Below are 21,130 nucleotides of genomic sequence, written 5' to 3'. Positions count from 1 at the left end.
TAAGTCTTGTGAAAACAGAGGGAGCAGAGACGAGTCCCATGGCCAACCTTTTGAAGTGGTAATGGCCCGTATTGGTACTGAAGGCTGTTAGAGGTTTTGATTCGTCATCTAGAGGTATTTGGAAATACAGTACCCTGACATAAGGTCGAGAGTAGAGAAGACCGTGTTGTGTTCGCCTATGGAGTAGATTGTGTCTTTCGGGAATGATGAGTTTATTTAGCTCACGGAAATCAACAACAGGGCGAAAGGAGCCGTCGTGTTTTGGAACGACAAAGAGAGGAAAATTCCAGGGAGATAGGCTGTGTTCAATGATGCCTTGGTCGAGCATATCTGCAATTATGTTGTCGACAATGTTTCTTTTACTGTGAGGAAGACGGTAAGCGGGTATGTACCGTGGTTTTGCATTTTGTTGAAGTGGTATATGATGTTGTATGATGTCTGTGAGACCTAATGGTTCGCCTGGGAGTGCAATTGCGTGTCTGTACGTGTTCAAGAGTGTCAGGAGATCTTCTCGTGCTTCAGGGAAATCTACATCGTTAATGTGTGGTGCTTTGATGGTTTCCTGTGTGTTCCGTTCTCCGTTGGTGATGGCGCATACGTGTTGTGAGTTGTCATGGTCGATTACGTGTACTGGGGAGGGATACACTGTAAAATCACAAACGTTCGTTCCTTTGTTCATCTGAAGAGGGGCATTGGTATTATTTGCAACTATGATTGTTGTGTGTCCTTTGCTCGATGTGTGAGATAGGGCGGATAAGAGAGATACACCAGATACACGGCAAGTGTCTGTGATGCAAAGAACATCTGAGTCGGGAGCTTTGAAGATACGCACTTTGAGTTTTGTGTACTCGCGTGGATAGAGTGTTTTGTCAGTTATTACAACCGTGTGAGAATTCGTGAGAGAGATCTGTGAGACGGTAGTGTATTGTGGTGATATTTCCTGTATGTTAGTGAAAATATCGTGTTTCTTGTGGTCGCGAGTTGACTTTGACATGCGCGCTGACAGTGTACGTCTATTTCGTCTGTGGTGTGAGCTACGGGGGTGAGCGGATGGGGTGGGCGTGTCCGTTACACCAGTGTGCGTGTCTGTTACAAGTGTCACCTTTTCTGTTTCGTCACTGTTTTGTTCAGTTGTTGCTGTTGTTGATGTTGCATGCTGTTGCTCGATCATATGCAAGTGTTTGACGCGCGTGTTTTCTGTGTGTGCATGCGTGTTAGCTGTCTTTAAAGCCGTTATGAAGTGATTATTGAAACCAATGCCGTTTTGAGCAGGATAGATGATGATGCCATTTCTTTGCATCCATGTCAAACCTATAAGAATATCTGCGGGAAACACTACGTCCGCTATGTATACTGTCGTTGTAATGGGAGGACAGTTGGCATGCAGGGAGATGGCTAGTTCGGTTTTTCCTATGATGGGAAAGGGAACTCCGTCTACATTTTGTAATGTGATATCCGTTGGTTCTATAACTGTTACTCTACGGTGTCGGAATCGGAATTGGTCGAAGGAAACCTTTGACATTAGATTAACTGGGGATCCTGTGTCCAGAAAGAGTAGTTGTGGAAGGTTGTTGACCGTGGCGTGAAATGTCATAGCAGACGGGGATGATCGAGAGTCAGCCATCGTGAGAATTGGTAGTGGGGGGTTTGATTCTGTCTCGTGAGGTAGTGTGTTTTGTTCACCGTGAGACGATAGTCATACCGTGTTGTGTTTGTTTGTGTTGTCGCTAGTCGGGTGTTGGGGAGACGCGTATGACGTGTAGGTTTGTGATTTCAAGACGCGACATTGTGTTGTGTCGTGAAAAGCTGGTCCGTGATATGAGCAGTAGCTAGTTGGTTGTCTGTAATAACACCTGTTTGTGCTATGTCCTACTATGTTGCAGATTTTGCAAAAGAATGGTCTCCTAGATTGTGAACGCTGTCGTGATCTTGTGCGTGATATTTGTCTACCTCTAGTGTGATGGTCGTGTGACATGGGTTTATCCCTGGTGTAATGTTCTTGTGAGATTTTTGCTACCGTGGGAGTGGGTGGGTGTGTGAGTGTGTGTGTAAGGGGGATTTTTTGTTGTTGAATTTGTGTTTTTGTCGCTGATGTGTCCGAAAATTTTCTAGAGAAGTCAACGAGTGTTGTGTCTGGATCAAAAGGAATGTTCTCTATTTTCTTTAGTGTTTCTGGGTGAAGTCGCGAGATCAGTTTTATGTAGCCAAATAATGAGAGTACGTGATCTAGGCTGATTGTGTTATTTTTAACCCAAGGTGAAGAAGTGAGTGCGTCTTTTAGTTCTTCCTTGAACTGACTCGCCTCCCTGACTGCTCTTTCTTTGGTGAGATAAGGGGGGTTGTTAAAGTTTGTTCCTAGTGTGTAGAAGGGAGAAAGGGAGCCTAACTGTTCATATGGGGCGAAGGATTTTTTGAACTCGTCAATGAAATTTTGGAAAGTCTGTGGTTGTTGGAACGCGTCGGATTGTATAATGTCGCTTGCAAGGGTATCGTTGAAATCGATGCGACTTTTAAGGACAGCGATTTTAGTCATTTCATCGTGCACCTGTGTGCGCTGTATTTCCGAACGGACGTCATCTAAGAGAGTGTGGATGGCGATGTTTGTCCCGTTGAACTTAGGAAGAGTGTTGTCATGCTGCAGGAGTGTTAGTAGGTTTGTTGCAGAACGTTGCATGTGTGGTTGAGCGACGGTTGGGTCTGTGTTTTGATTCGGCGAGGACTGTGTGTTATTTTCGTTTTGTGCTGCCATTTTGGAACGAGTGTTGTAATGGTGTGAAACGTTGGACTGTGAATGGGTCATGCACACTTTCGTACAAAAAGAAAAAAAAATCACCGAAAAAAATTTAAGGCTTTGCAAAAAATATAAAAAAAAAAATCACTGGATAGCCTTCACTTAACCTCACTCACACAACAATTTAGAGCTACCTAGCCCCAATAAATACAGGCATCTACTTACAGTTCTGACGAGGTGAAGCGATGGTGAAGGGTTCACTAGAGGTGGAAGTTGAATAATTCGATGGAGTGTGGTGCGATGATGCAGATCTGGAAATATTGAAAGAATGAGAAGGGTGGCAAATGGGTTAGTTCGTGTGTGGAATTCTTCAGTTTTTGAAAGGTGTCGGTTCGACTTCCGGACGTAAGAGCGATACTTCCTTTGAAGGATGTTGTTGAGCTGGGTCACGGCGAGGGAGATGGGCTTTTGTCTCGTTGCCGGTTGCTGGGGTGGGTCGCTGGGATGACTTGTCCTGTGCGTTGGGCTGGCTCACACAGCGAGAGAGATGGCTTGAGCTGTTGTCCGCTTCGCTGGATAGTTGGATCGCTGGGATAACTTGTCCTGTGCGTTGGCTAGCTCGTTCGCTTCGCTGGGTAGGACTCACAGCGAAGGTTCGAGTTGATGGGCTTGCTGGCGTTGGGTAGGTTGCACAACGTTCCTGCTCCGGGATCTTGTGCTTGCTGATTTTGCTTGTTGATCCGACTTGCTGCTTCCAGATATGTTGAATCCCGCGCAGTTTACCAGATATTTTGAGTCCCGCGTTGGTTCCAGATAAGTTCATATCTCACCGCTGCTGCCAGATATGTTGGATGGTATCTCAACATATGAGTTGTGGTAGTACGTGGTCGTAGTTGAGCGGTGTTCGGAGACTTTGAAATAAAAGCAGCGGAGCACGTGTAGCTCTGTCTCTCTCTGTGGTCTTTCTCTTCTTTATTTGGTGACAGGAGGTGCTTATATACATGGCTCGTGGTTAGGTTGCCGACGAGATAATATTTATTTACAAGATGCAGTTTTAGTAAATATTAGAGATCAGGATAGGTTTTAACTACCTTATACATTGCATATACATATTTACAAATGACATACAGTTGTCCGAGGTTGGACAGGATAGACATATCCCGTAGGAAAGGGATTTAAATATAATGTGTATCAATGCTTGGCTTGGTGGCAATCCTTTAGGGTTCGTGAGATGTCCAACTGCGCGTGAGGTGTCTGCCTGGACAATAGCGACCTGACCCATAGTGACCAGGTGCGTGAAGATGTCAGGTCGAGTACCAGGCTACTCTGACTGCACCGAAATGCATCGGTGTCGTGCCGATAGTATAAACAGAGGTGGTAGATGAATGTCTAGGAGATTTTGGTGGTAGATTACGTCTTCTAGGAGGTCTAGATGCTACAAACAGAATAACAGGATCATATAAATTGGGAGAAGAAGGATAAAAAAAGTAGAAAATGAGAAGGACCTGGGAGTCATTGTTATGAATAATATGTCACCTGAGAAACATATAAATAAGATTTTTGGAGAAACTTATAATTTAATAAGAACAATCAAAGTTGCATTTACATACCTGGATGAAGAAATGGTGAAGAAAATTCTAATCACCCTGATAAGACCAAGATTGGAATATGCAGCAACGATATGGTCACCAAGTACAAAAAAATGTATAAAAAAAACTTGAAAGAATACAAAGAGCAATTACAAAATTGGCACCAACACTCTCAAAACTATCATATGAAGAGAGATTGGCAAAACTTGAACTACAGACACTAGAGCAAAGAAGAGAGAGAGGAGATTTGATAGCTATTTACAGAATCATGAAAGGCATAGAAATTACTGATAGAGAGAATCTAATAAAATGGGATGATAGAAATACAAGAGGACATGGAAAGAAAATAAAAAAAGACAGCTATAGAAGAGATCTGAAAAAGAACAGCTTTCCTCACAGAGTAATAGACAGTTGGAACAAGTTAGATGAGAAAGTGGTGTGTGCAAAAACAATACATGAATTTAAAAATAGTTTAGATATAATGAGATATGAAGACGGGACACCACGAGCATAGCTCCCCTTCCCGTAAAATACAAATAGGTAAATACACACACTGTCTCGACAGAGACTGCAGCAGATCCGAGGTGAATACACACACACACAGACACTCACTCAAGGTGCAGTGCTTGCACCAATAATGTTTCTTATCTATGTTAATGACATGGAGCCAAGAATGGGAAATGAAGTTCAATACCATAAAATACACAGTACTGGAAATTGACAATGGTGGCAAAAGGCCAACCTTAAACTATTCCTTAGGAAGCAAACACTTTACAAAAGCAAGAGGAGAAAGATTTGGGAGTGTTGATGAGACAGCCTGTCACCTGACAGACATATCAGCAGGATTGTGGGAGAAGCATATAGACTACTGCAGAAGATTAAAGTGCGTTCCATTATATGGATGCAAAGATGATTAAAAAACTTATCAAAACCCTGATATGTCCAAGACTGGAATATGTGTCAGTAGTATGGTCCCCACACAGAGTGAAGGGTATAAGCAAGATTGAGAGAATACAAAGGGCAGCAACCAAACTGGTCCCAAGCCTGGCAGATAAACCATATAAGGAAAGACTAAAGGTACTGGGTCTACCAACTTTGAAAGATGGAAGAGAAAGAGGTGACATGATTACAGTGTTGCATTGAGAGAAGAGATCTCCTGATTAAAGATGGGAGGGGTTTAAGAGGTCATGGAAGTAAATTAAGACCTCACCTCAGAAGGATGTGAAGAAATACAGTTTTCCATATAGATGTATAAATATGTGGAATAGCTTAGGAGTTGATATTGCCTAAGCTCAAACAATACACGAGTTCAAATCTAAATGTGATAATTGGAAATTAAAGATATAGATTAAGTTGGAACCATACATGAATTTGAGTTTAGTTATGTTAGAAAATTAGAGAATAGGAGACAGGACCCAATGAGCATTTCTGTTTTCCTGTATACTACAATTAGGTAAATGACATGGATGAAGATGTAGAATGTTACATGAACTTCTTTGCAGATGATGCAAAACTACTAAAGAAAATAAATACAGAAAAAGATTGTGAATTGCTACAGAGAGACCTGGACAATGTCTGGGAATGGAGTCAAAAGAGGAAAGTGAACTTCAATATTAAGAAATGCATAATGGAATTTGGAAAAGGGAAAAAAGAATATCAGGACAATATAAATTCAGTGTAAAGGAAGTAAAGAAAGTTGGTTCCAAAAAGGACCTAGGAGTAATCATGTGTTGGTGTGGAGAAGTGTATTTTGTTGTTTTGTTATTTATTGTATTATTTATATTATGCTATTATGTATTTATATTATGTAATACAATGTGTTTTGTTTGTGTAAGATATCGCAGATGCAGTGCGCGCCTTTGTTTTTTGGCGCGAATTGGAGCGTGGCGTCAGTATCTAAGCAGCCTTGTAAGCAGGCGCACGCAATTGTGATTGTATAAGTTTGTGTGTATTTAAATAATACATTCCACTTTTTAATTTTTTTGTGCACTCATTAGCCACCCCAATACAATCATCACCAAATACATGTCCTCAGATAAACAAAATAGTCGGAGAAACCTGCAATTTACTAAGATCAATAAAGGTGGCTTTTAATTACTTGGATGAGGAAATGGTAAAAAAAATACTAGTCACACTGATAAGACCAAGATTGGAATATGCTGCGACACTATGGACACCCAGTACAAAAAAGAATACAAGGAAAATAGAAAGAATCCAAAGAGCAATGACAAAGATGGCCCCAACACTTTCAAAATTGACATACGAGCAAAGATTGTCTAAACTGGAACTACCAACCCTGGAACAAAGAAGAGAAAGAGGAGATCTATTGGCCATTTACAGAATCATGAAAGACATGGAAGCCCTTGACAGAGAAGACTTATTAAAATGGGATAGAACAAAAACAAGGGGACATGAAAAGAAACTCAAAAAGGATTGTTATAGAAGAGATCTGAAAAAAAAAGTTTTTCACAGAGTGGTGGATGTCTGGAACAAATTGGACAAAACAATAGTGTGTGCAAACACTGTACAATAATTTAAGAATAAACTAGATGTTGCAAGATACAAAGATGGGTCACCATGAGCATAACTCCCCTTCCTGTATAATACAATTAGGTAAATACTTTGCTGTGGATGTGCTCTGACTTGCGACACTGCCTCTGACCCAGGGCAGTGGACAAGGTGCAGGGATGACCCGTCATCCAGGAGGTGCTAAGATAAGAGGGAGGGTGGAGGGGAGTGGAGTGTATTTAGGGATGGAATGGGAGTGAATGATTTTATGCCTTTTTCTTTTTAGCTACCTCCCTTGAAAAGGGGAAAAAGCCTTGGTGTATGTATGTAAATACACATAATAAAAGAAAGGGACAGATGTTCTGATTGTGTGTTCCTAGGTCTACAAAAAGGTTTTGATAAAGTCCCTCACAAAAAACTAATAAGAAAACTGGAAACCATAGGAGGGATACAAGGTATACTGAAATGGACAGAGGACTTTTTGCATGGAAGAAAAATGAGAGTAGTGCTCAGAGATAAGAGTTCTACTTGGGAAGAGATAATTAGTGGAGTTCCGCAAGGATCAGTATTGGGTCTAATAATATTTACTATGTGAATGACATGGACGAAGGTGTGGAATGTTACATGAGCTTCTTTGCAGATGATGCAAAATTGTTAAAGAAAATGAGTGAAACAGACCGTGACTCACTACAGAGATCTGAACAGGGTCTGGGAATGGAGTCAGAAGTGGGAAGTGAACTTCAACATTAAGAAATGTAGCGTAATGGAATTTGAAAAAAAAAAAGAAAAAGGATATCAAGACAATATAAAATTGTTGAAAAGGAAGTAACGAAAGTGGGATATGAAAAAGACCTGGGTGTTGTCATCACAGAAGATATATCCCATGACAAACATATAAACAAAATTGTCAGCAAAACCTATAACTTGCTAAGATCAGTAAAAGTAGCTTTTACTTGAAGAAATAATTAAGAAAATACTAGTCACATTGATAAGGCCTAAATTTGAGTATGCAGTAACACTATGGTCACCCAGCACTGAAAAGAATATAAGGAAAATTGAGAGAATCCAGAGAGCAACTACCAAGATGGCCCCAAAAATGTCATATGAAGAAAGGTTGTCAAAACTAGAACTACTGACTGTGGAACAAAGAAGAGAAAGAGGTGACTTGTTGACCATCTACAGAATTATGAGAGGTATGGAAGTACTTGATAGAGATGACTTGCCAAATTGGGATAAGAGAAACAAGAGGACATGGAAAGAAACTCAAAAAGGACAGTTATAGAAGAAACCTGAAAAAACAGGTTTCCCCACAGAGTGGTGAATGTATGGAACATACTAGACAAAACAATAGTGTGTGCAAAAACAATACAAGAATTTAAGGGCAAATTAGATATGGGGAGATACAGAGACGGGACACCACGAGCATAGCTCCCCTTCATTTAAGATATAACTAGGTAACTAGGTAAATACACCCAAGATTGAGAGAATACAAAGGGCAGCAACCAAACTGGTCCCCAGCCTGGCAGATAAGCTATATGAAGAAAGACTAAAAGCACTGCGTCTTCAACTTTGATAGAGTAAAGAAAGAAGTTATATGATTATAGTGTTCAGGTTCAATAAAGGACATAGATTGCATTGACAGAAGAAATCTTCTGATGGGAGGGCACCCCTTCCATACAACGATGCCTATGTAGGTGTCATGAAGCGCAACTGGGATAGGAGGATGCCGACACTGGCATATTGATTATATTTATTATGTAGTTGAGTGGATTGTGGGGTGTTTTCGGGGATGAAATGGGTGGGAATGTTTTTGTGCCTTGTCCTTTTTGGCTACCCCCCTGGTAAGGGGGAAAAAAGCCTTGGTATATGTATGTAGTTGAGTGACCCCCATATTATGTGAGCTGGCTTGATCATATTTGCTGTGGTTATTAATATTCAGAGTGAAAGAGAACAAGTAATACAGCTGTAACTTTATATTTTAGAATACAAGTATTGTGATGCATCATTGAATCATCATTCATCAGGCAATTGATGCTGCCTGCAAGAATTTGACTTGTATTGAAGAGGTTATGAGAGTAAATTGAGAGACCACATGTCTAAAGGATATAAAGAAATATAGTTTTCCATATAGATGCATGAATACGTGAAAGGTGATGTAGACTAAACTCAAACAGTACATAAGTTCAAATCTAAATATGATAATTGGAAATCAAGGATATAGATTAAATTGGAACTGTACATGAATTTAAGACTAGGTGTGATAAAAAATTAGAGAATAGGAGATGGCACCCAACAAATGTTGCTCCTTTCCTGTATACTACAAATAGGTAAATACACACATGCACATGCACCTACCTGCATTTGTCTGAATCAAGACTGATCATACAATATATGCAAGCCTTTTGAATTGTGCATAGCATCCAGTGTTGTTTCAGATTGTCAGATCATAATTTTTTCTTAACTGAATTTTTTTTTTATTAATAAAGATGAATCATTATTTCTCCAGGTGATGATTTACAAACTCCTTTTTGATGATCTCATTCGTGGACACACTTTAAAACACACTTTTGTAAAAACACTTGGCCTCAACATAGAAAAGTCTTTGGATATCTGTGTTGTGAGTTACATAAAGGACAATCAAGCTTTGTTCTCAAAGGAACATTATTCAAGTAAGGTTTGAATACAGCTCTTGTTCTTAGTCACAAGGCATTCTTAATGAAAGATGAAAATGTATATACAGTATATATATATATATATAAGATTTGTAATACTAAAGAAATTATAAAACTCAACAGGAGAGGATTGGAACCTATCCATCCTCCTTGATGAAATGAAAACTGTGGCTGCATTATTTCCGTTTGTCCAAGACTGCTATATAGATTATGTGTGGCAAAACGATCTCAAGACCTTCTATTTGTATGAGGTAATGCAATAATTACAGTGATCTCCTTAGTCTATCTATATTAGTTGATGTGCTGTGTTATAGATTTTTGTGGACCTAGTAGTATATTTACATGGTTATTTACTCAACCACGTGTATTAAAAAACTTGGAAGTTTCCTATTCTCATGAGATGTCTCTGCTTTACTGAGTTTTTTTCCATTCCCTCTGAGAGGATAAAAGTGTCATCAGTTGCTCAATCCATTGCCCCAGATGTTTTTATTCAAAATTACTAAATTAAATGAAGAGTTGTGAATGATGTGTAAAGGTAGGGAGTTAGCCTATTTGATAGATCTTTTCCCAGAGTGCCAATCTCCAAGGCCCATCAACAACTTATTCCATTTGGATTGTAGTTTGTTTAGATGATCATCACTTCTGCTCTTAGGGACAATGTATGTGGAAAAAGTTGGAGTCATAGAGATTGTAAGGGAGAGAATTCAGGAGGGTATTAGAAAGGAGGGATTGCAAAATTTGAAAATGATGAGTACAGTATTATGTTTTGAGTGGAGATTTGTCTCCAATTATAAAAGGAGGATGCATGACTCCAGTCCACAAAGTATTGTAAAAGCCCATAAAGATTTGATTGCCTAAAACTTGTGCAGGTGCTACCCCACATGGCAGTTTATGTGGATGTTTGATATTTATTTACTTATTTGTTATTCAGTATCCAGCCTTGTCATGGACTGAAGGGTTTCCTATCACCATGTTTTTTCAAGATAAAAAAAATTTCAGGTTGAATATGATGAGAAGTGGTTGTTTAAGAAGATGGATGGTTACTTGGAATATTGGCTTGGTCATCGGAGTGCACAGGGCGTGGATGTGGAAGAAGCTTGGAAGTGCCACACCTGTAACTATCAGAAAGACTGTTCATGGGTGGCGGCCAAAATCAGTGAGAGGAAGCATAACATGGTACCAAAGTAGGGCAATAGTCCCTAGTATGGATTGTATTCTACTCTGGTATCTGTGCTGCATGGGAGGTCTTGTAGCAAGATATGACATACTCATTAGGCTGAACATGAAGATAAAGGTATTTTATATTTTAATATGAAAAAGAAATTTTTGCTCAATTCCAGAAATCTCCAGAAATAAATGTATGTATTAATGAAGTCAGAAACAGTGGCAGACCTAGTGATGGAAGAACAGGGAGTAGTTTTTATTTTTATAATTTTAATGATTAATCATTCTGCAAATTCAAAGTATATTTTAATTAAATTATTTTATTCTAACTGTTTAATCCCATGATCCTGCATGCTTTTACCCTCCTGTTTCTCTGTTTAAACTAGTACCAAAATTACAGTCTTTCATATCTGTCTTTCAGAAGAGATAATTTTTTTTCTATATTTTAAACTGTACACTAAGGTTAGCAAGGAGTTTGTTGTCAACTGTGATCTCTGGTGTCACTTCACATCTTGGGACTTGTGACAGGGACCTGCAAGTGGTCCTGCAAAATGACCCAAAGAGAGAATGATCTTTCTGTAGCCCATTTTCAAAACCTTGTAGTGCTTTCACCATTATCGGGATATGCAGCCCCATGGGGCTGGCACTTGGTCTTTAGTCTTGGCCCAAGATCTCTATCATCTACAGGGTGTCCATAAAGTCTGGGTACATGGTAAAAAATACATAATTCTTAAAGCAAAACAATTTTATTCAATTTCAACATTGATAAATAATGTTTTCAATATGATTTCCATCATTTTCAATGCATAATTTGATGTGTTTTACAAAATTCAGGTGGACTCAATGAAATAGGCTCTCATTGCTGTCAATTTCAGCACACTGGTAATGCATTCTCTCATATGGTTTAACCTCTTCAGTACAGGCCTTAAATCTTGCGGGCAGCAGCCAGTGCCAGCCGTACGACGTGTCATAATAATACTCGCATCATAAAATATAGTCACCACTTATATCGATCGTTCTCTCTTTCACCCGTGAATTTTGATAACCATAGAAAATGTGATTACATTCAGTTTAGAGAGTATGTCATTACGGAGGGGCAACTACAATAAATATAATCAAGACACCGATATGGCAGCCTCGCGTATCCACTTGCTCCTCATGACGCCTACGTATGCGGCACCGTATGGAAGGGGTTAAGTCAGTAATCTTCATTGAGTACACCTTCTCTTTTAGCATGCCCCAGAAAAAGAAGTCAAGGGGAGAAAGGTCTGGTGAACGAGGGGACCACTCCATTTGACCTCTTCTTCCAACCCAGTGAGGAAAAGTGTCATTCAGCCAATTTCTAACAGTTGTGGCAAAATGGGCAGGTGCCCCATCCTGCTGAAACCATTCAGGAAATCCCTCACCAAGGTGCTCAATTTGAGGCATTAATTTTTCTCTCAACATGTTCAAATACATCTCACCCGTTACATGTTCATCAAAAAAGAAAGGGCCTAGCACACGAGCTTTCCACAAACCACACCACACCATTATCTTTTGGGTACCTTGTTGTTTGGATGAATCCATCCAATGTGGATTGCCTTGAGACCAATATCAAAGATTCTGTCAATTGACTTCACCATTTACATAAAACATAGCTTCGTCACTGAACAATACAAAGTCTTAGGTAAAATTGATGTTTTCATTCAATTTATCTGAAAACCATTCACACAACTGCATTCGTCTATCAGGGTCCTCTTCATTTAAGTGATGCAATATCTGTAATTTGTATGAATGAAACTTCTCTCCCAGGATTTTGTGGATGGTTGACCTTGGAAAACCCAACTCCATGGATGTCCAACAAAGTGATTTTTTTGGGCCAGCAGAAACCTTGGCCAAGACAGCCTCTTTTGTTCTGTCTGAAGTCTTAGGCCGTCCAGAACGTGGTTTGTCCAAGACACTGCCTGTTTCTTTAAATTTCTTGGCCAATTTCCCAACGGATGTAAAACAAATAGGTTGCCAATACGTGTGTCAAAGGTTAAATTCTTCCGCAATTTTATGATAAGACCATCCTTCTCATCCACTTAAGAGTACCAAATCAATTCATTCTTCTTTAGACAAGGCCATCTTCATTCTGAGGAGGAAAAATAATAAAAATAAATAGTAAAATCTCGTATGCACCCAGACTTTATGGACACCCTGTACGACTGTATTTCCTCCATCTCCCCAAAAGGAGAGCTGATAAATGATGACTCCTCCCATCCTCCTACATTAACATTGGAACTGTTCCATGTTGATACAACACAAAAAACAGTAAAGAGTTTCCTACCAAAGAGATATGTGGGAGATTCCAAGGATGATTCTCAGCAACTGTAGGGATGTGAGTATCCAGTCAATGAAACTTGAGACTTGAAATGTTGGTAATGATTATTCTTGATTGATGGGAATTTTTTTTACATATTGATGGGTTTCATCCACATGACTATTGCATGACTTGTTGTTAGTCTGCCATATTGGATGTCTAGCTTTTCCCTCATTGTTAGTGTATACATTGTTTAGCTTAACTTAGTGACCACAGCTTAAGTATAATAATAACAGGTGTTTCATTGAAAAAGAAAGTACCATACCCAGGCATCCACTGACAAGGCATGGGAGATGGTTCATGTAGGCATTTTGTTCTCTACACAACCCATCCTGGCTGAGTTAGTGGCTTTAGTTTAGAAAAATGAGAAAATGAGAGGCGTGTAGATGCAAAATTGGAGCTTCAGGGGTACCGCATAAGGAAGTATTGACCAATTTATAGAAAAATAGGATCAGGAGAACTGTCAAGATGGCAGGGCATTCACTAATGAATTATGTAGGACACATTACCATGTTATGCTTTCATTAACTTTGTCATTGCCAAAAAAGTGCCACAGAGTAATAGCCTGGTGACAAACAGAATAATTAGTAAAAGTATAACAGGCAAGATAGTTCATTGCAGGAAATTATCTTCGAACCCATAGTCTGTGTTTACATTAATCTTGGAGGTAGTACTTGGTTTCATGTTAACTCCTTATTTTCTCTTATAGCTTACCACCTTAGATGTGAGGAGGAATATAGTAATTAAACACTGCAGATCTGTCATTGCCCAGAAAGGTATTAGTGGGGGTTGTACAAATTTAGAATTTGACATTTAAAACAGTTGAGTAATAAATAAAAACAAGACTGACTTCATATTTATTGGAAGTTTTCTCAAACATTATTTCAATTCCTATTTTGAAGTAGTGATCATATAAGGGATACTTTAAGTTTCTACATACATATAGCAAAGGCTTTTCCCCCCTTACAAGGGAGGTACCCAAAAAACAAAGGCATAGAAACCACTCCCACCCATTCCATCCCCCTACCCTCTTCCCTCCCTCTTATCTTGGCACCTCCTGGATGATGGGTCATCCTTACATCTTGTCCACTGCCCTGGTTCAGAAGCAGTGTTGCAAGACACATCACATCCATAGCAAGGCCACTTCATTAAATCGGTGACCCCCCTCTCTGTCCCCTTATACAGAAAAGGAGAAGACAGGGAGAAATCCTTTTGGGCTGCATCAATTTATTTCTCTTACATACTCCCTCACCCTCCCATGCATCACAGCATCATCCTTACACAACCATTCTCCATTCACCCCAATCTTCTGTCCTCTCCCATCCTTCCTCAACAGACATTCTCCTCTTTCCCAATGCCCCTTTTACCCAATCCATCTCATCCTAGGTTGCCCCTCATGTTCACTCCTTCCACATCTCTTTTACTAGTCTTTCTTTACATATGTCCAAACCATCTCGATACTCTTTCATCGACCCTATCTCTCAACTTCCTTTCCACCCCTGTTCTCCTCCTCACCTCCTCATTTCTTACTCTATCCAACCTAGTAACCCCTATCATGCTTCTCAAACACCTCATCTCAAACACATTCAAACTCCTTCTCTCTTCTCTTATGTTCCATGTTTCTGCCCCATACAGTGCTGCCAGCACAATCACTCCTTCATATAATCTTCTTTTAGCATCCATTCCCTAATGTCTATTTCTCATTACACTTTTTAACCCCTTCCATACGGTGCCGCACACGTAGGCGTCATGGGGAGCGAGTGTATTCGCGAGGCTGCCATATCGGCGTCTTGATTATATTTATTGTAGTCGCCCCTCCATAATGACATTCTTTCTAATTCTTTTGTAATCGCATTTTCTATGGTTATCAAAATTCACGGGTGAAGAGAGAACGATCGATATAAGCGGTGACTATATTTTATGATGCGAGTATTATTACGACACGTCGTACGGCTGGCATTGGCTGCTGCCACCGAGATCTAAGTCCATGACGCCTACGTGTGCGGCACCGTATGGAAGGGGTTAATCCCCCAAGGCAGTTACTCGCTTTTCTCAGTCTAAATTCTACCTCCACCCTCACTCCTCCCTTACTTGCCACTTTCACACCCAAGTATCTAAAACTACCCACTTCCTCCAATGTCTCTCCCTTAATATTCACTTACAGTCTGTTGCCACTCTCTCTCCCCTTGTACATCTCATCACCTTACTTTTACCCACATTTATCTTCATCTTCCTTATTTTGCACACCTTCCCAAACTCTGTCACTAACTTCCTCAATCCCTCCTCTGATCCTGCTACAAGCACAGTGTCATCAGGAAACAACAACTGGCTTATCTCCCACCCAATAAAGGTTGAATTTGCTACATAACCAGGCCTGACCTAACCTTGTACACAAGTTATCTTTAAGACCTTGGGGGTTGTACTTGGTTGTGGGACTAAAAAAATTATAACAACAGGTTCTCCCACTAGGCAAGTAGCATGCAGATATCACTTAGGCTAAATTATAGCCTGTATAAGCCAATTTTTGATCATCGGTTCACAGAACTCATGAAATTCCAAGAACAGGTTCGTACCTCTGGACCACCATAATCTTGCCAGACTGCAGGAGCCCTAGCTGGAAACTATGTCTCCAGACAACCCCCCCACACAAACACACACAATTGACCATTGTAGTGTCTTAGCAATTGGATATTCTGGTTAAAATAGTAGGTTGTACAGCATAAAAACTTAGATTAGCAAATGTAATCTAATATACTTGAATGTCATAATATTATATAATTTAATGCAACTTGGCCAAATGTAGTATAATGTAACCTATTCTAAACTAACTTTACCTGAATTGAGTGTAAGTAAGAAATAGGATTATTTAGGCTTTATAAAAACATATATTAGTACAACCCAGCCATCTATGGGCACATACACAGCCGAGCAGTTAATTTGATGTTGATCAATATTCCTCCAAATACACACATACATACATATACCAAAGGCTTTTTCCTCCTTTACATGGGAGGTAGCCAAAAAGAAAAAGGCACAGAAACCACTCTCACCCATTCCATCCCCTACATATTCCACTCCCCTCCACCCTCCCTCTCATCTTGGCACCTCCTGCATGATGGGTCATCCCTGCATCCTGTCCACTGCCCTGGGTCAGAAGCAGTGTTGGAAGACACAGCACATTCACAGGAAGGCCGCTTCATTAATTCGGTGACCCCCCCCACCCTCCATCCTCTTGTGCAGAAAAGGAGAAGACGGGGAGACATCCCTTTGGGCTGCGTCAAATTATTTCTCATACATACTTCCTCACCCCCATCCCCCACCCACTCTCCCTCATGCACCACAGCATCATCCATACACAACCCTTCTCCATTCACCCCTATCTTCTGTCCTCACCCATCCTTCCTCAACAGACATTCCTCTCTTTTGTAATGCCCCTTTCACCCCATCCATCCATCTCATCCTAGGATGCCCCCTCATATTCACTCCTTCCACCTCTGCCTTCCACATCTCTTTTACTAATCTTTCTTCACTCATTCTTTCCATGTGTCCAAACCATCCTAATACTCTTTCATCAGCCCTATCTCCCAACTCCCTTTCCACCCTTGTTCTCCTCCTCACCTCCTCATTTCTCACTTTATCTAGCCTAGTAACCCCTATCATACTTCTCAGACATTTCATCTCAAACACATTCAAACTCCTTCTCTCTTCCTCTCTTATGTTCCATGTTTCTGCCCCATACAGTGTTGTCGGCAGAATCACTCCTTCATATAACTTCCTCTTAGCATCCATTCCCAGATGTCTATTTCTCAATACACTTTCTAATCCACCAAGGCATTTACTTGCTTCTCTCAATCTACATTCTACCTCCACCCCCACACCTCCCTTTCCTGCCACATTCGCACCCAAGTATCTAAAACTATCCACTTCCTCCAGTCTGTCTTCTTAATGCTCACTTCCAGCCTGCTGTCACTCTCTCCCCTTGTACATCTTATCACCTTACTTTTACCCACATTTATCTTCAGCTTCCTTCTTTCACACACCTTCTCAAACTCTGTCACTAACTTCCTCAATCCCTCCTCTGATCCTGTTACAAGCACGGTGTCATCAGCAAACAACAACTGGCTTATTTCCCACTTTTCTCCATTTTCTTCAACCATCTCCAACCCCTGACCCACTACCCTTCCATTCACCTCTCGCACCACCCCATCCATGTATAGATTGAACAGCCAGGGCAACATAACACATCCCTGATGAAGTCCCACCTTTACCACAAACCATTCACTCTCTCCATTTCTAATCCTAACACAAGCTCTACTACTCTTGTATAAACTCTTGACTGCTCTTAACAACTTTCCTCCTATCCCGTATATCTGCAATATCTCCCACAGTGCCTTGCTGTCTACCCTGTCATAAGCCTTTTCCAGATCCATAAAAGCCCAAAAAACATCCTTACCTTTTCCTATAGCTTTCTCACTTATCTGTCTTACCACAAAAATCTGATCTACACAACCCCTACCTGTCCTAAAACCACACTGTTCCTCACCAATTACTCCCTCTGTTCCTCTCCTAATCCTCTCAATCAAAACCCTCCCATAAGCCTTCCCAACTACACTCAACAAGCTGATCCCTCTAAAGCTACTACACTCACACTTGTGACTCCAAATACTAAACATAAAATAATGGTAAATAAAGTTCACAAAATTTCATGACATTTCAAATGATATTTAAAGAATTGTCAGCAAAATATAGGGTGTGTAAAACAGGTTACTTCTAATATAATTTACATTGTAAGTCTATTTTCAGAGGTTTATGATTTTAAATAATTATTAAATAGTTAGATATTTAGCTAACTAACTATTTAATAAGTAAGGTGATGAGATGTACAAGGGTTTTAGATACTTGGGTGCAAGTGTAGCAGGAAAAGGTGGAGTGAAGGTGGAGGTAGAATGTAGATTGAGAGAAGCGAGTAAATGCCTTGGTGGATTAAAGAGTGTAATGAGGAATAGACATTTGGGAATGGATGCGAAGAGGAGACTGTATGAAGGAGTGATTGTGCCAACAGCACTGTATGGGGCAGAAACATGGAACATAAGAGAGGAAGAGAGAAGGAGCTTGAATGTGTTTGAGATGAGGTGTCTGAGAAGTATGGTGGGGGTTACTAGGCTGGATAGAGTGAGAAATGAGGAGGTGAGGAGGAGAACAGGGGTGAAAAAGGATTTGGGAGATAGGGTTGATGAAAGAATATTAGGATGGTTTGGACACATGGAAAGAATGAGTGAAGAAAGACTAGTAAAAGAGGTATGGAAGGCAGATGTGGAGGGAGTGAACATGAGGGGACGTCCTAGGATGAGGTGGATAGATGGGGTGAAGGGGGCTTTGGGGAAGAGGGGAATGTCTGTTGAAGAAGGAAGGGAGAGGACGGAAGACAGAGGTGAGTGGAGAATGGTTGTATATGGATGATGTTGTGATTGCATGAGGAGGAATGGGCAGGGGGGTGGGGGTGGGGTAGTATGTGTGAGTAAATTTTGACGCAGCCCGAAGGGATTTCTCCCCGTCCTCTCCTTATATGCAAGGGGGGTCGCCGATTAAATGAAGCGGCCTTGCTGTGGATGTGCTGTGTCTTGCGACACTGCTTCTGACCCAGGGCGGTGGGCAGGGTGCAGGGATGACCCGTCATCCAGGAGGTGCTCAGATGAGAGGGAGGGTGGGAGGGGTGTGGAGTGTATGTAGGGATGAAATGGGTGGGAGTGTTTTTATGCCTTTCCCTTTTTGGCTACCTCCCTTGTAAGGGGGAAAAAGCCTTGGTATATGTATGTATGTATTAAATAGTTGATTTTTGACAAACCATGTCACCTTAGAAATAAAATACCAAGCTGATATGAAATGGGCACTGCAGAGTCTGGATTACTGAGTTGGCTTCCAGCCTTCCCTCTTCACAGCTGGAATCTATCTTTCCCTTCTCTCAGTCTCAGCAGGGAAATGATAAAATGAGAGATGTGGACACTTCTGTCTGTTATTGCAGCCAACTGCTACACAAAAGATTTCATTTTTCTTATAAACTCTGAACTCTCAAACTATTCCTGTGTTTGTAACTCCTGCTAGATGTCCAATATGACCAACCGCACAGTGGGCATGCGACCTGTGACGTCACATGAAACCCGTGAATATGTACATGTTCACAATTTGCTCATTTTTGGTGCTCTTTATTATATTAGAATAGATATGAGGTTATGGCTTATGTTTTGTTATTCAGCAGTTGCCTCTGCTTGGGGTATGCAATCACTCCTTACCATTTTCTTGGACCCAATTTGTTGCCCCTGGAATTATAATTTCACTGTGTCAAAGTTGGGTTAGTGCTAGGTGTCACCTCTCTGCAGTTCTTACATCAGTTTGTTGCAGTCATTGTTTCAAATTTATGTAGTCCCCACTTATGAAAGCTGTTTGAGTGGTAAAGCAAAGGTTGGAGAAAGAAAACATAAAGATAGACTCAAAGCTCCAAAAGTAAGGCCTGCATAGCATTCACATGGTCAATATCCCCATATGGAAAATGTAGTGGCAGAGTAGACAAGGGCCAGTGTATAATGGCAGTAAATGTATATAAAATTAAGTACATACATATACCAAGGCTTTTTCCCCCTTACAAGGGAGGTAGCCAAAAAGGGAAAGGCATAAAATCATTTCCACCCATTCCATCCATAAAATTAAGTCCCTGTGATTTATTTGTTTTAGTCACACTACATAGTGGGTAATGTCTGAAATGTATATATATATATCCTTTTCAGTCAGGTGTTATCTTTAAACTGAGGTGCCTTATACATAAGGAGAGGAATATATATATTGTTTAAGTTTATGTGCAATATATGCTGTTTTTTATTGTGATATGCAACATTAGTCACCAAAATACTTAATTGACATTTATGACCAAGATTGGTATTGAAAATAATATGTTTCTGCAAGGTCCACATAGATTTATATATGAAAATAAAAATGAAAAATTTAAAAATATGTTTGTGTAAGTCTGCCTTCATGCACTTTATTTTCAGTGCTTTCCTCTGATGTACAGGTTGAGGTTCCCAAAGTCAGCATTGTTGAGACCTGGGCCGTGCCGAGTTCGGGAATTTTCTGACTTTGGAAAGCTAATATATTGTATGTATTTTCTTCTCCACACACTGTTACATTTTGAAGTTATGCAGCCACCCATCACAGTATTGGCATTCGTAATCTAACTTAATACTTTCATGGAAAATTTTGGCCTGGGTTGTCACCATCTCGCCAAAAATTTTCATTCCTTCACTGTGATACTGTTGTATTCACTGCATCAAAACTTTCTCTAAGTCTTCACTTTTAATGTGCCTCATAGTTTTACGTATGACCATATTTTATAATGTTCCATTTTTAGCATAATACTCCCTCAATTGTATTTTCTGTTTCTTTAAGTTGTACACAGTGGAAGAACTGACATGGAAAACTTCACACAAGTTATGTATCAATGTTCCTGAGTCAAGCCTTCTCAAAAGGTCTATTTTTTAATTTATACTCAGCATTTTTTTTTTTTTTTTTTTTTTTTTTTTTAAATCAGGCCCACTAAGTGGTGTTCTTGGACATTTGGGCAGTATATTTAACAGCAAAAAGATATAATAATGTCTGAAAACAGAGCACACAATGACTAAACTTGGCAGTAAAGACTGTGGGCTAGTGTGGCGGAGCATGTGCCACCCACCCGTAGTGGCGGTTTGCCATACTAATACCAAGTAGTGGGAGCTTTTACTGTGTGATAGAATGTGGTAGGATTTGCTCTATTCGTACCAAGTATTGGAAGTTTCTGAGTAACGTAATGCCAACTTTTGGAACTTCAACCTGTATCTGCGAATGTAGATATCAGAAATATACACATGGCTACAACCAGTAATGTGTACTTGGTTGAGGAATTAACCCCATGAGGGGTTTCTCTAAGCTGAATAAAATCATGCTGTAGTAGACCAAAAAAAAAATCCTTTCAATGGAAGCAATATGTCACAGTCAGTTTAGGATTAACAAAGAAACTTCAATGAGAATTTTTTAACCTAAAATCAGCTGAAATTAGATAGAACAACATTGTTGAAGAGACATCACATGCAGATGTTGG

At 40.1% G+C, this 21,130-nt stretch overlaps 1 protein-coding gene across 4 annotated transcripts in view; it reads left to right on the top strand.

Moving 5' to 3' along the window:
- The window catches only part of LOC143033955 (exonuclease V-like), a 49,677-nt gene extending 29,651 nt beyond the window's left edge, over positions 1-20,026 (top strand). For 2 of the 4 annotated variants that reach the window (XM_076199668.1, XM_076199666.1), the window contains 3 exons: positions 9,335-9,497; positions 9,624-9,751; positions 10,500-20,025. In XM_076199668.1, coding sequence (XP_076055783.1) covers positions 9,335-9,497; positions 9,624-9,751; positions 10,500-10,688 — 480 coding nt within the window. In that variant the 3' untranslated portion in view covers positions 10,689-20,025. Of the gene's footprint in view, positions 1-9,334; positions 9,498-9,623; positions 9,752-10,499 lie in introns of all 4 variants that reach the window. The other 2 variants (XM_076199670.1, XM_076199669.1) reach the window with 2 other exon arrangements.
- The last annotated feature ends 1,104 nt before the right edge of the window (positions 20,027-21,130 follow it).

This window comes from Oratosquilla oratoria, chromosome 16 (assembly GCF_046742065.1).
Source record: "Oratosquilla oratoria isolate Oo_2021 chromosome 16, ASM4674206v1, whole genome shotgun sequence".
In the NCBI taxonomy this organism is placed as follows: Eukaryota; Metazoa; Arthropoda; class Malacostraca; order Stomatopoda; family Squillidae; genus Oratosquilla; species Oratosquilla oratoria.
This window is presented reverse-complemented; position numbering and strand designations above follow the sequence as displayed.